The following is a 15,134-nucleotide window of genomic DNA, read 5'->3' on the forward strand; positions in this document are numbered from 1 at the left end:
TTTTGTGAGGATTCTCAATCGAATCACATTTATTCCTAAGGCCCCTTTTTACATCAGCATTTGACAAAAAAACGCTGCGTTTACACAGGCAGCTCAATTCTGATATTTTGCCCAATTATTGGACAAAAGACTTGATCTGATTGGTCAAAAGACTTGATCTGATTGGTCAAAAGACTTGATCTGATTGGTCAAAAGAGATCTGATTGGTCAAAAGACCTAATCAGACGCAGCATGTCAAAGTGCTTTAGCCTAGTGGTTAGAGGGTAGAGGAGGCAGGTAGCCTAGTGGTTAGAGTGTAGAGGTGGAGGGTATAGGAGACCTGCAGTACACTGTCTACACTATAGTTACCTGGACCATAAAGACCTGCAGTACACTGTCAACACTATAGTTACCTGGACCATAAAGACCTGCAGTACACTGTCAACACTAGTTACCTGGACCACACAGACCTGCAGTACACTGTCAACACTATAGTTACCTGGACCATAAAGACCTGCAGTACACTGTCTACACTATAGTTACCTGGACCATAAAGACCTGCAGTACACTGTCTACACTATAGTTACCTGGACCATAAAGACCTGCAGTACACTGTCTACACTATAGTTACCTGGACCATAAAGACCTGCAGTACACTGTCTACACTATAGTTACCTGGACCATAAAGACCTGCAGTACACTGTCAACACTAGTTACCTGGACCACACAGACCTGCAGTACACTGTCAACACTAGTTACCTGGACCATAAAGACCTGCAGTACACTGTCAACACTATAGTTACCTGGACCACACAGACCTGCAGTACACTGTCAACACTATAGTTACCTGGACCACACAGACCTGCAGTACACTGTCTACACTATAGTTACCTGGACCATAAAGACCTGCAGTACACTGTCAACACTATAGTTACCTGTGATGACACAGACCAGCGAGGGAAGAGAGGCTCCTGCTTTCACAAACCCCTCGTAGTCTGGTAGAGAAAACACACAAGGTTAATACAAGGGCTTGTATCCCAAACAGCACCCTACTCCCCATGTAGTGCACTACCTTTTTACCAGAGCCCCATGGGCCCTAAGAGGACAACACTGAGAGGTCTCTTTCCTTTCTCTCTTAGAATCACTGATTAGACGTGATTGATTCTGATGAAGAATGACTAGACAGGTGAATTAGAATCACTGATTAGACATGATTGATTCTAATGAAGAATGACTAGACAGGTGAATTAGAATCACTGATTAGACATGATTGATTCTAATGAAGAATGACTAGACAGGTGAATTAGAATCACTGATTAGACATGATTGATTCTAATGAAGAATGACTAGACAGGTGAATTAGAATCACTGATTAGACATTATTGATTCTAATGAAGAATGACTAGACAGGTGAATTAGAATCACTGATTAGACATGATTGATTCTAATGAAGAATGACTAGACAGGTGAATTAGAATCACTGATTAGACATGATTGATTCTAATGAAGAATGACTAGACAGGTGAATTATAGTCACTGATGGATGGATGGGAGGGAGGATGGATGGGAGGGAGGGAGGATGGATGGATGGGAGGGAGGAGGGAGGAGGATGGATGGATGGATGGATGGATGGATGGATGGATGGATGGATGGGAGGGAGGGAGGATGATGGATGGGAGGGAGGGAGGATGATGGATGGGAGGGAGGATGGATGGATGGATGGATGGATGGGAGGGAGGATGGATGGATGGGAGGGAGGGAGGATGATGGATGGATGGGAGGAAGGATGGGAGGGAGGGAGGATGATGGATGGGAGGGAGGGAGGGAGGATGGATGGATGGGAGGGAGGGAGGATGATGGATGGGAGGGAGGATGGATGGATGGATGGATGGGAGGGAGGGAGGATGATGGATGGATGGATGGGAGGGAGGATGGATGGATGGATGGATGGGAGGGAGGATGATGGATGGATGGGAGGGAGGGAGGATGGATGGATGGGAGGGAGGATGATGGATGGATGATGGATGGGAGGGAGGGAGGATGATGGATGGATGGGAGGGAGGGAGGATGGATGGATGGGAGGGAGGATGATGGCTGGATGGATGGGAGGGAGGATGGATGGATGGGAGGATGATGGATGGGAGGGAGGATGGATGGGAGGGAGGGAGGGAGGGAGGATGATGGATGGATGGATGGGAGGGAGGGAGGATGATGGATGGATGGATGGGAGGGAGGGAGGATGATGGATGGATGGGAGGGAGGATGATGGATGGATGGATGGATGGGAGGGAGGATGGATGGATGGGAGGGAGGGAGGATGGGAGGGAGGGAGGATGGATGGGAGGGAGGATGGGAGGGAGGATGGGAGGGAGGGAGGATGGATGGGAGGGAGGGAGGATGATGGATGGGAGGATGGATGGATGGATGGGAGGGAGGGAGGATGGATGGATGGATGGGAGGGAGGATGATGGATGGATGGGAGGGAGGGAGGATGATGGATGGATGGATGGGAGGGAGGATGATGGATGGGAGGGAGGATGGATGGGAGGGAGGATGGATGGATGGGAGGGAGGGAGGATGATGGATGGATGGGAGGGAGGATGGATGGATGGATGGGAGGGAGGATGGATGGGAGGGAGGATGATGGATGGATGGATGGATGGATGGGAGGGAGGATGGATGGATGGGAGGGAGGATGATGGATGGATGGATGGGAGGGAGGATGGGAGGGAGGATGGGAGGGAGGATGGATGGATGGGAGGGAGGATGGGAGGGAGGATGGGAGGATGGGAGGATAGATGGGAGGGAGGGAGGGAGGGAGGGAGGAGGGGAGGGAGGATAGATGGGAGGGAGGATAGATGGGAGGGAGGATAGATGGGAGGGAGGGAGGGAGGGGGAGGGAGGGAGGGAGGGAGGGAGGGGGAGGGAGGGAGGGAGGGAGGGAGGGAGGGAGGATGGGAGGGAGGATGGATGGGAGGGAGGATGGATGGGAGGGAGGGAGGATGTATGGATGGGAGGAAGGATGGATGGATGGGAGGGAGGATGGGAGGAAGGATGGGAGGATGGATGGATGGGAGGATGGGAGGAAGGGAGGGAGGATGGGAGGGAGGATGGGAGGGAGGATGGGAGGGAGGATGCTCTTTAAAATGGGGCCCAACTGCAGATGGTAATGATTACCTTCCAGAGCCTTCAGCAGAATGGAGAAGTCCTCATCCTCTGTTGAACACAGACAGGGGAAACAGTGAGACACCCTAACAAGTGTTTACACCTGACAGCTGTGTGTACTTACGTTGTACACGTGTCAACTAAACACATAAAATACAATCCTGGCGCTAACACAGAAAACCTCTGGTCTGACCCCCATCCTAACATAATATAATCTGGCTCTTTTTATTTTATCTTTCTTTTACTAGGCAAGTCAGTTAAGAACAAATTCTTATTTTCAATGACGGCCTATGAACAGTGTGTTAACTGCCTGTTCAGGGGCAGAACGACAGATTTGTACCTTGTCAGCTCAGGGATTCGAACTTGCAACCTTTCGGTTACTAGTCCAACACTCTAACCACTAGGCTACGCTGCCGCCCCTCTAGTCTGATCCCCATCCTGACCTGACTCCTAACAGAATGTAAACTTGCGCGATCAGGATGTTTGGATGAGGGTAGAACTGCTCTTGAGGTAAGAAAAACTATTTGGATTGGGGTAAAAATCCAGAAAAACTTCCAATTTAAACTGAATAAAATGCAGAGTCTCCTTCTGCTTACGAAATGGCACCCTAATTCCCTAATGTAGTGCACAACTTTTGACCAGAGCCCTATGGAGAATAGGGTGCCATTTGGGACTCAAACTGTGCCTATGGGGTACTGACCGGTCCAGCTGGTGCTGCTGATCAGTAGGGCAGGTCGACCTGAGGTCAAAGTCACAGAAAGGTCACTGGGGTCACGACATGTAAACGCTGTTCTCTCTGTCTCATCACCAGGTCGCTCACCACTGTAACAGACACAGGGGTTATAACATGCCTATGATCGTGTAATATATATATATATTTATGATAGTTCTTTATCTCTCCAATATAAACAGAAACACAGTGATTATAAACATGTGTTATGTCATGTCTGTTAAATGTATTTGATAGAGTAATGACATTATAATAACTGTTCCTTATACTGTTAAAAGGCAAAGAAAGCAGCCCAAGACCGGCAACGTTGGATAACTGTTGTACAGACCCTGTGTTCCTCCAGAGCCAAGAGGATAACTATAGTACAGGCCCTGTGTTCCTCAAGAACCAAGAGAATAACTGTAGTACAGGCCCTGTGTTCCTCCAGAACCAAGAGGATAACTGTAGTACAGGCCCTGTGTTCCTCCAGAACCAAGAGAATAACTATAGTACAGGCCCTGTGTTCCTCCAGAACCAAGAGGATAACTATAGTACAGGCTCTGTGTTCCTCCAGAACCAAGAGAATAACTATAGTACAGGCCCTGTGTTCCTCCAGAACCAAGAGGATAACTATAGTACAGGCCCTGTGTTCCTCCAGAACCAAGAGGATAACTATAGTACAGGCCCTGTGTTCCTCCAGAACCAAGAGGATAACTGTAGTACAGGCCCTGTGTTCCTCCAGAACCAAGAGGATAACTATAGTACAGGCCCTGTGTTCCTCCAGAACCAAGAGGATAACTATAGTACAGGCCCTGTGTTCCTCCAGGAACCAAGAGGATAACTGTAGTACAGGCCCTGTGTTCCTCAAGAACCAAGAGGATAACTGTAGTACAGGCCCTGTGTTCCTCCAGAACCAAGAGGATAACTATAGTACAGGCCCTGTGTTCCTCCAGAACCAAGAGGATAACTATAGTACAGGCCCTGTGTTCCTCCAGAACCAAGAGAATAACTGTAGTACAGGCCCTGTGTTCCTCCAGAACCAAGAGGATAACTGTAGTACAGGCCCTGTGTTCCTCCAGAACCAAGATAATAACTGTAGTACAGGCCCTGTGTTCCTCAAGAACCAAGAGAATAACTGTAGTACAGGCCCTGTGTTCCTCCAGAACCAAGAGAATAACTGTAGTACAGGCCCTGTGTTCCTCAAGAACCAAGAGAATAACTGTAGTACAGGCCCTGTGTTCCTCCAGAACCAAGAGGATAACTGTAGTACAGGCCCTGTGTTCCTCCAGAACCAAGAGGATAACTGTAGTACAGGCCCTGTGTTCCTCCAGAACCAAGAGGATAACTATAGTACAGGCCCTGTGTTCCTCCAGAACCAAGAGGATAACTGTAGTACAGGCCCTGTGTTCCTCCAGAACCAAGAGGATAACTATAGTACAGGCCCTGTGTTCCTCCAGAACCAAGAGGATAACTGTAGTACAGGCCCTGTGTTCCTCCAGAACCAAGAGGATAACTGTCGTGAGGGATAGTCTTGGCCAGCCTCATCAACAGACTATACTGGACTCACCAGACCCGGAACTGAGGAATAGTCTTGGCCAGCCTCATGAACAGCTGGTGTTTTAGGTCTACTGAAGTCTCCTTGAAGATAGCAGGTGGCTTGTCATACAATGTGGTCGCCCTATAGGAGGAGAATAAGACAGGTGGCTTGTCATACAATGTGGTCGCCCAATAGGAGGAGGATAAGACAGGTGGCTTGTCATACAATGTGGTCGCCCAATAGGGATTAGGGGTTAGTCATGACCAAGGGTTTAGTCAAGGCCAAGGGTTTAGTCATGACCAAGGGGTTAGTCATGATGACCAAGGGGTTAGTCATGATGACCAAGGGGTTAGTCATGATGGCCAAGGGGTTAGTCATGATGACCAAGGGATTAGTCACGATGACCAAGGGGTTAGTCATGATGACCAAGGGATTAGTCACGATGACCAAGGGATTAGTCATGATGACCAAGGGGTTAGTCATGACCAAGGGATTAGTCACGATGACCAAGGGATTAGTCATGATGGCCAAGGGATTAGTCATGATGACCAAGGGATTAGTCATGATGGCCAAGGGGTTAGTCATGACCAAGGGATTAGTCATGACCAAGGGGTTAGTCATGGCCAAGGGATTAGTCATGATGGCCACGGGGTTAGTCATGGCCAAGGGATTAGTCATGATGACCAAGGGATTAGTCATGACCAAGGGATTAGTCATGATGGCCAAGGGATTAGTCATGACCAAGGGATTAGTCACGATGACCAAGGGATTGGTCATGACCAAGGGGTTAGTCATGGCCAAGGGGTTAGTCATGACCAAGGGGTTAGTCATGGCCAAGGGATTAGTCATGACCAAGGGATTAGTCATGATGGCCAAGGGGTTAGTCATGGCCAAGGGATTAGTCATGACCAAGGGGTTAGTCATGACCAAGGGATTAGTCATGACCAAGGGGTTAGTCATGGCCAAGGGGTTAGTCATGGCCAAGGGGTTAGTCATGGCCAAGGGGTTAGTCATGACCAAGGGGTTAGTCATGATGGCCAAGGGGTTAGTCATGACCAAGGGGTAAATCAAGGCCAAGGGGTAAATCAAGGCCAAGGGGTTAGTCAAGGCCAAGGGGTTAGTCATGGCCAAGGGGTAAGTCAAGGCCAAGGGGTTAGTCATGGCCAAGGGGTAAATCAAGGCCAAGGGGTAAATCAAGGCCAAGGGGTAAATCAAGGCCAAGGGGTTAGTCAAGGCCAAGGGGTTAGTCAAGGCCAAGGGGTAAATCAAGGCCAAGGGGTTAGTCAAGGCCAAGGGGTAAATCAAGGCCAAGGGGTTAGTCAAGGCCAAGGGGTTAATCAAGGCCAAGGGGTAAATCAAGGCCAAGGGGTAAATCAAGGCCAAGGGTTTAGTTAAGGCCAAGTCCGTCTGTCTGTATGTCTGTCTGTCTCTCCGTCCGTCTATCTGTGTCTGTCTGTACGTCTGTCTGTCTCTCCGTCCGTCTATCTGTGTCTGTCTGTATGTCCGTCTGTCGTCTGTACGTCTATCTATCTACGGACGGATTGATTGACAGACGGATGTTGAAAGTAAAACAATCCTTACCTGATGTTCCAGTTGTTCTGGAGGTCTTCCTTCATAGCGTTGGTGACACAAAGGTTATGGCTGGAGAGTCGCCCAAACAACTGCTCATACCTGCCAGAGACAGGAACATGGGTCTTATTCATTAATTCACACCGTAGCTAAACAGTCTGCAACAATTTATTGGGACAAATTCAGGTAGGTCCCTCCTTGATCTGCCCGTTTAGTTCCCACTGAAGAAGACCATGTTCATGCAAGGCTGTAGATACATTCAGAAAGTATTCAGACCCCTTGACTTTTTCCACATTTGTTACAGAGATGGTTGTCCTTCTGGAAGGGTGTCCCATTTCCACAGAGGAACTCTAGAACTCTGTCAGAGTGACCATTGGGTTCTTGGTCACCTCGATGACCAGGGCCCATCTCCACAGAGGAACTCTAGAGCTCTGTCAGAGTGACCATCGGGTTCTTGGTCACCTCGATGACCAGGGCCCTTCTCCACAGAGGAACTCTAGAGCTCTGTCAGAGTGACCATCGGGTTCTTGGTCACCCGATGACCAGGGCCCTTCTCCACAAAGGAACTCTTCGGTCAGAGTTGGTCACCTCGATGACCAGGGCCCATCTCCACAGAGGAACTCTAGAGCTCTGTCAGAGTGACCATCGGGTTCTTGCTCACCTCGATGACCAGGGCCCATTTCCACAGAGGAACTCTAGAGCTCTGTCAGAGTGACCATCGGGTTCTTGGTCACCTCCCTGACCAGGGCCCTTCTCCCCTGATTGGTCAGTTTGGCCGGGTGTCCAGCTCTAGGAAGAGTTTTGGCTGTTCCAAACATCTTCCACTAAATGATGGAGGCCACTGTGTTCTTGGGGACCTTCAATGCTGCAGACATGGTTCCCTTCCCCAGATCTGTGCCTCGACACAATCCTGTCTCAGAGCTCTACGGACATGCTCTGACATGCACTGTCAACTGTAGGACTTTGTATAGACAGGTGTGTGCCTTTCCAAATCATGTCCAATCAATTGAATTTACCACAGGTGGACTCCAATCAAGTTGTAGAAACATCTCAAAGATGATCAATGGAAACAGGATGCACCTGATCTAAAAGTCTCATAGCAAAGGATCTGAATACTTGTGTAAATACATTTAGTTTATTTGTACATTTGCAACATTTTCCCCAAAACTATTTTTGCTTTGCCATTATGGGGTATTGTGATGTCATTATGGGGTATTGTGATGTCATTATGGGGTATTGTGATGTCATTATGGGGTATTGTGATGTCATTATGGGGTATTGTGATGCCATTATGGGGTATTGTGATGTCATTATGGGGTATTGTGTGTAGATTGAAGAGGATTTTTGTTTATTTAATCCATTTTAGAATAAGGCTGTAATGTAACAAAATATGGAGAAGGGGAAGGGGTCTGAATACTTTCCGAATGCTCTGTATTGAATAGGGATCTATTTGGGACTCAGCCATGGTGATGTTACTGACCACTGTGCCAGCCTGACGATGGGGTGGTCGGGGCCGTGTGAGAGGGCCATGATGGTGTAGCCGTAGTTGTGCCAGTCAATGATGAACCTGGATCCTCTCAGACCACACACCAGCCACGTCACCACTATACTGGGCAGTCCTGGAGGATTCTGGGGGAGGAAGAGGTCAATAACACACCAGCCACGTCACCACTATACTGGGCAGTCCTGGAGGATTCTGGGGGAGGAAGAGGTCAATAACACACCAGCCATGTCACCACTATACTGGGCAGTCCTGGAGGATTCTGGGGGAGGAGGCAAGTACAACTGAACAGAATAGAATGAATAGAATAAGAATAGAAGTAGAATAGAATTTAAATAAGTAGGATAGAACACAATAGAATGAATAAAATAAGAATATAATTTAAAGAAGTAGAATAGAACACAATAGAACAGAATAGAATAAGAATAGAAGTAGAATATAATTTAAATAAGTAGAATAGAACACAATAGAACAGAACAGAATGAATAGAATAAGAATAGAAGTAGAATATAATTTAAAGAAGTAGAATAAAACACAATAGAACAGAATAGAATTAATAGAATAAGAATAGAAGTAGAATAGAATTTAAATAAGTAGGATAGAATACAATAGAATGAATAAAATAAGAATATAATTTAAAGAAGTAGAATGAATAGAATAAGAATAGAAGTCGAATAGAATTTAAAGAAGTAGAACACAATATAACAGAATAGAATGAATAGAATGGCAGGTCAGGTCCTTAATAAACACTATTAAAACCAACATTAAATTCACCCTTTACTAAAGCAAAACACATTAACAGCATCCTAACTGTTGTTTTGGGGGAAATCACAGCAGTATCTGTAGATGTCTCAGGACACAAACAGCATCCTAACTGTTGTTTTGGGGGGAAATCACAGCAGTATCTGTAGATGTCTCAGGACACAAACAGCATCCTAACTGTTGTTTTGGGGGGAAATCACAGCAGTATCTGTAGATGTCTCAGGACACAAACAGCATCCTAACTGTTGTTTTGGGGGGAAATCACAGCAGTATCTGTAGATGTTTCAGGATACAAACAGCATCCTAACTGTTGTTTTGGGGGGAAATCACAGCAGTATCTGTAGATGTCTCAGGACACAAACAGCATCCTAACTGTTGTTTTGGGGGGAAATCACAGCAGTATCTGTAGATGTCTCAGGACACAAACAGCATCCTAACAGTTGTTTTGGGGGGAATCACAGCAGTATCTGTAGATGTCTCAGGACATATGACATGATAGGTTACAGAACAGAATAAATGAAAGTTCACAGGTTTTTCTGCAAGTTCGTACAGTCAATAAGTAGGATTGTTTACATTATGTTTATTGTATTGTAGTAGAAACACCTGCATGAGAATATAGGGGACACACACAGCAGAGTGTATTGTAGAACTATACCTGCATGAGAATATAGGACACACACACACACACACACACACACACACACACACACACACACACAGCAGAGTGTATTGTAGAACTATACCTGCATGAGAATATAGAACACACACACACACACAGCAGCGTGTATTGTAGAACTATACCTGCATGAGAATATAGGACACACACACACACACAGCAGTGTGTATTGTAGAACTATACCTGCATGAGAATATAGGACACACACACACACAGCAGAGTGTATTGTAGAACTATACCTGCATGAGAATATAGAACACACACACACACACAGCAGTGTGTATTGTAGAACTATACCTGCATGAGAATATAGGACACACACACACACAGCAGAGTGTATTGTAGAACTATACCTGCATGAGAATATAGAACACACACACACACAGCAGAGTGTATTGTAGAACTATACCTGTATGAGAATATAGGACACACACACACACACAGCAGAGTGTATTGTAGAACTATACCTGCATGAGAATATAGAACACACACACACACAGCAGAGTGTATTGTAGAACTATACCTGCATGAGAATATAGAACACACACACACACACACAGCAGCGTGTATTGTAGAACTATACCTGCATGAGAATATAGGACACACACACACACACACAGCAGAGTGTATTGTAGAACTATACCTGCATGAGAATATAGAACACACACACACACAGCAGAGTGTATTGTAGAACTATACCTGCATGAGAATATAGAACACACACACACACACAGCAGAGTGTATTGTAGAACTATACCTGCATGAGAATATAGAACACACACACACACACAGCAGAGTGTATTGTAGAACTATACCTGCATGAGAATATAGAACACACACACACACACACAGCAGAGTGTATTGTAGAACTATACCTGCATGAGAATATAGAACACACACACACACACACAGCAGAGTGTATTGTAGAACTATACCTGCATGAGAATATAGAACACACACACACACACAGCAGCGTGTATTGTAGAACTATACCTGCATGAGAATATAGGACACACACACACACAGCAGAGTGTATTGTAGAACTATACCTGCATGAGAATATAGAACACACACACACACAGCAGAGTGTATTGTAGAACTATACCTGCATGAGAATATAGGACACACACACACACACAGCAGTGTGTATTGTAGAACTATACCTGCATGAGAATATAGGACACACACACACACAGCAGAGTGTATTGTAGAACTATACCTGCATGAGAATATAGGACACACACACACACACACAGCAGCGTGTATTGTAGAACTATACCTGCATGAGAATATAGGACACACACACACACACAGCAGAGTGTATTGTAGAACTATACCTGCATGAGAATATAGGACACACACACACACAGCAGCGTGTATTGTAGAACTATACCTGCATGAGAATATAGGACACACACACACACAGCAGAGTGTATTGTAGAACTATACCTGCATGAGAATATAGGACACACACACACACACAGCAGTGTGTATTGTAGAACTATACCTGCATGAGAATATAGGACACACACACACACACAGCAGAGTGTATTGTAGAACTATACCTGCATGAGAATATAGAACACACACACACACAGCAGCGTGTATTGTAGAACTATACCTGCATGAGAATATAGGACACACACACACACACAGCAGCGTGTATTGTAGAACTATACCTGCATGAGAATATAGGACACACACACACACACAGCAGCGTGTATTGTAGAACTATACCTGCATGAGAATATAGGACACACACACACACAGCAGAGTGTATTGTAGAACTATACCTGCATGAGAATATAGGACACACACACACAGCAGCGTGTATTGTAGAACTATACCTGTATGAGAATATAGAACACACACACACACACACAGCAGCGTGTATTGTAGAACTATACCTGTATGAGAATATAGGACACACACAGCAGTGTGTATTGTAGAACTATACCTGCATGAGAATATAGAACACACACACACACACAGCAGAGTGTATTGTAGAACTATACCTGCATGAGAATATAGGACACACACACACACACAGCAGAGTGTATTGTAGAACTATACCTGCATGAGAATATAGAACACACACACACACAGCAGAGTGTATTGTAGAACTATACCTGCATGAGAATATAGGACACACACACACACACAACAGCATGTATTGTAGAACTATACCTGCATGAGAATATGGGACTGGACATCAGTCTTCAATAACACCAGGAGAAGCTGCAGGGACTGGAGAATCACCTTGGTAACATAGCTCACCATCCTAGGACCCACTGGAAACAGACAGACAGATGGATTTTTGTCTCAGTGCTCTCTGGTAGTGGCTCTCAGAACCAGGCTATATTATGGCATAGATTCAAGACCTAACTACTGTTATACAACCAGTGATTAGTAATGGAATACATATGGTATACGTAACCAGTAATATAGTATACATATACAGTAATATGGTATACATATACAGTAATATAGTATACGTATACAGTAATATAGTATACATATACAGTAATATAGTATACATATATGGTATCAATAAATATATGGTAATATGGTATAAATATACAGTAATATAGTATACATATGGTATCAATAAATATATGGTAATATGGTATAAATATGCAGTAATATAGTATACAGTAATATAGTATACATATGGTATCAATAAATATACGGTAATATGGCATAAATATACGGTCATGGTATTTGCTGTAAACTCCTTTCCAGATCAGTTCCAGTACCTTGGAGTCCTTTAAGTTCTGTGATTGGGATGATTGTGATCATCTCATCTCCAATCACATCCTGATGAGGCTTGGTACCTGACAATAACCACAACATGTTGTCACAGTAGAGAAGAATAGTCAGAAGGGCTCGAGTTGGCAAGAGCACAAACACATCTGGGACCCGGCCAGCAGGGAGACCACAAATGAAATTATAGCTCCATGCTTATTTGTACACATAACACAATCAATCTATTCATTTACCAGGGAATCCAACAAACGTTACGCTGTAGCCGTGTTTGCTGAGTGAAAGGGCATGGTACTGCATGCGAGGGCTGCGTCCGATATCCCCCAGAACCAGCACACATACACGCCGCTCCGTCAACGCGTCTCTTCTCCGTAACTTCCGCAATAACTGGGACACCAACACGGCAGTAACAGTAACGGAGACCAGTGTCCATAGTGCATTTAAAGTGGTCAGGTAAAACCCTGCCATTAATGCGAAACCTATCAGTGAAATTGTCGCTAGAGTCATAGATGCACCGGCATCCGCCATGTTTGTTGTGACTGATGACGTGTCTCAGTGTGACGTGACGGGGGAGGAGGGGTTCAACTGGGATTTAAAGGTACCGTGCACCTACCGTGTAATCATTAGACCAAACATTTGTTCAACTAAAACGACAGTCTCTAATGCACAAAATCAGGTATCCCCTCCCCTCTCCGTTTACGTTCCGTTTGCTTCAATTTAAGAAATGTTTTCCCATATAATTGTATTTTACATTTCGGGACTCGTGCCGCGTTCAAAACAACTGTGAATCTCCGACTTCCGACTTCAGTGCGTTCCTGACAACTTGTAACTCGTAAAAAAACGAGCTCTGACTGGTAAAATTATATAGTTAAATGCCAAGAGGAACCATGTGTACATATTGAAGTTTCCCAAGAGGGTTGTACATGGAACCCAAAATGGGGACAGTCGAAGAACCTGTTTGAATACCTTTTTTCTAAAAGTGTAGCCGAACAGTGATGATTAATTACTGTAACTACAGAGATTCTATTAAACTACAGGTACTATAGAGATTCTATTAAACTACAGGTACTATGTAACTATATGACTGTAACTATAGAGACTCTATTAAACTACAGGTACTATAGAGATTCTATTAAACTACAGGTACTATAGAGATTCTATTAAACTACAGGTACTATGTAACTATATGACTGTAACCATAGAGACTCTATTAAACTACAGGTACTATAGAGATTCTATTAAACTACAGGTACTATAGAGATTCTATTAAACTACAGGTACTATAGAGATTCTATTAAACTACAGGTACTATAGAGATTCTATTAAACTACAGGTACTATGTAACTATATGACTGTAACTATAGAGATTCTATTAAACTACAGGTACTATGTAACTATATGACTGTAACTATAGAGACTCTATTAAACTACTGGTACTATAGAGATTCTATTAAACTACAGGTACTATAGAGATTCTATTAAACTACAGGTACTATGTAACTATATGACTGTAACTATAGAGACTCTATTAAACTACAGGTACTATGTAACTATATGACTGTAACTATAGAGACTCTATTAAACTACAGGTACTATAGAGATTATATTAAACTACAGGTACTACAGAGATTCTATTAAACTACAGGTACTATAGAGATTATATTAAACTACAGGTACTATGTAACTATATGACTGTAACTATAGATATTATATTAAACTACAGGTACTATAGAGATTCTATTAAACTACAGGTACTACAGAGATTCTATTAAACTACAGGTACTATGTAACTATATGACTGTAACTATAGAGACTCTATTAAACTACAGGTACTATGTAACTATATGACTGTAACTACAGAGACTCTATTAAACTACAGGTACTATATAGACTCTATTAAACTACAGGTACTATAGAGATTCTATTAAACTACAGGTACTATAGAGATTCTATTAAACTACAGGTACTATAGAGACTCTATTAAACTACAGGTACTATAGAGATTCTATTAAACTACAGGTACTATGTAACTATATGACTGTAACCATAGAGACTCTATTAAACTACAGGTACTATGTAACTATATGACTGTAACTACAGAGACTATATTAAACTACTGGTACTATAGAGATTCTATTAAACTACAGGTACTATAGAGACTCTATTAAACTACAGGTACTATGTAACTATATGACTGTAACCATAGAGACTCTATTAAACTACAGGTACTATGTAACTATATGACTGTAACTACAGAGACTCTATTAAACTACAGGTACTATATAGACTCTATTAAACTACAGGTACTATAGAGATTCTATTAAACTACAGGTACTATAGAGATTCTATTAAACTACAGGTACTATAGAGACTCTATTAAACTACAGGTACTATAGAGATTCTATTAAACTACAGGTACTATGTAACTATATGACTGTAACCATAGAGACTCTATTAAACTACAGGTACTATG

At 43.8% G+C, this 15,134-nt stretch overlaps 1 protein-coding gene across 3 annotated transcripts in view; it reads right to left on the reverse strand.

Moving 5' to 3' along the window:
* Positions 1-13,279, reverse strand: part of LOC115116297 (chitobiosyldiphosphodolichol beta-mannosyltransferase) — a 25,399-nt gene extending 12,120 nt beyond the window's left edge. The window contains exons 1-9 of one of the 3 annotated variants that reach the window (XM_065010917.1): positions 12,898-13,227; positions 12,655-12,732; positions 12,086-12,189; positions 8,440-8,588; positions 6,972-7,061; positions 5,421-5,531; positions 3,845-3,966; positions 3,157-3,195; positions 915-974 (exon numbers count right to left, since the gene is read on the reverse strand). In XM_065010917.1, coding sequence (XP_064866989.1) covers positions 915-974; positions 3,157-3,195; positions 3,845-3,966; positions 5,421-5,531; positions 6,972-7,061; positions 8,440-8,588; positions 12,086-12,189; positions 12,655-12,732; positions 12,898-13,189 — 1,045 coding nt within the window. In that variant the 5' untranslated portion in view covers positions 13,190-13,227. Of the gene's footprint in view, positions 1-914; positions 975-3,156; positions 3,196-3,844; positions 3,967-5,420; positions 5,532-6,971; positions 7,062-8,439; positions 8,589-9,825; positions 9,847-12,085; positions 12,190-12,654; positions 12,733-12,897 lie in introns of those variants that run through there. The other 2 variants (XM_065010918.1, XM_065010919.1) reach the window with 2 other exon arrangements.
* Positions 13,280-15,134: the final 1,855 nt, after the last annotated feature.

Source organism: Oncorhynchus nerka, linkage group LG26 (genome assembly GCF_034236695.1).
Source record: "Oncorhynchus nerka isolate Pitt River linkage group LG26, Oner_Uvic_2.0, whole genome shotgun sequence".
Taxonomy (NCBI): domain Eukaryota; kingdom Metazoa; phylum Chordata; class Actinopteri; order Salmoniformes; family Salmonidae; genus Oncorhynchus; species Oncorhynchus nerka.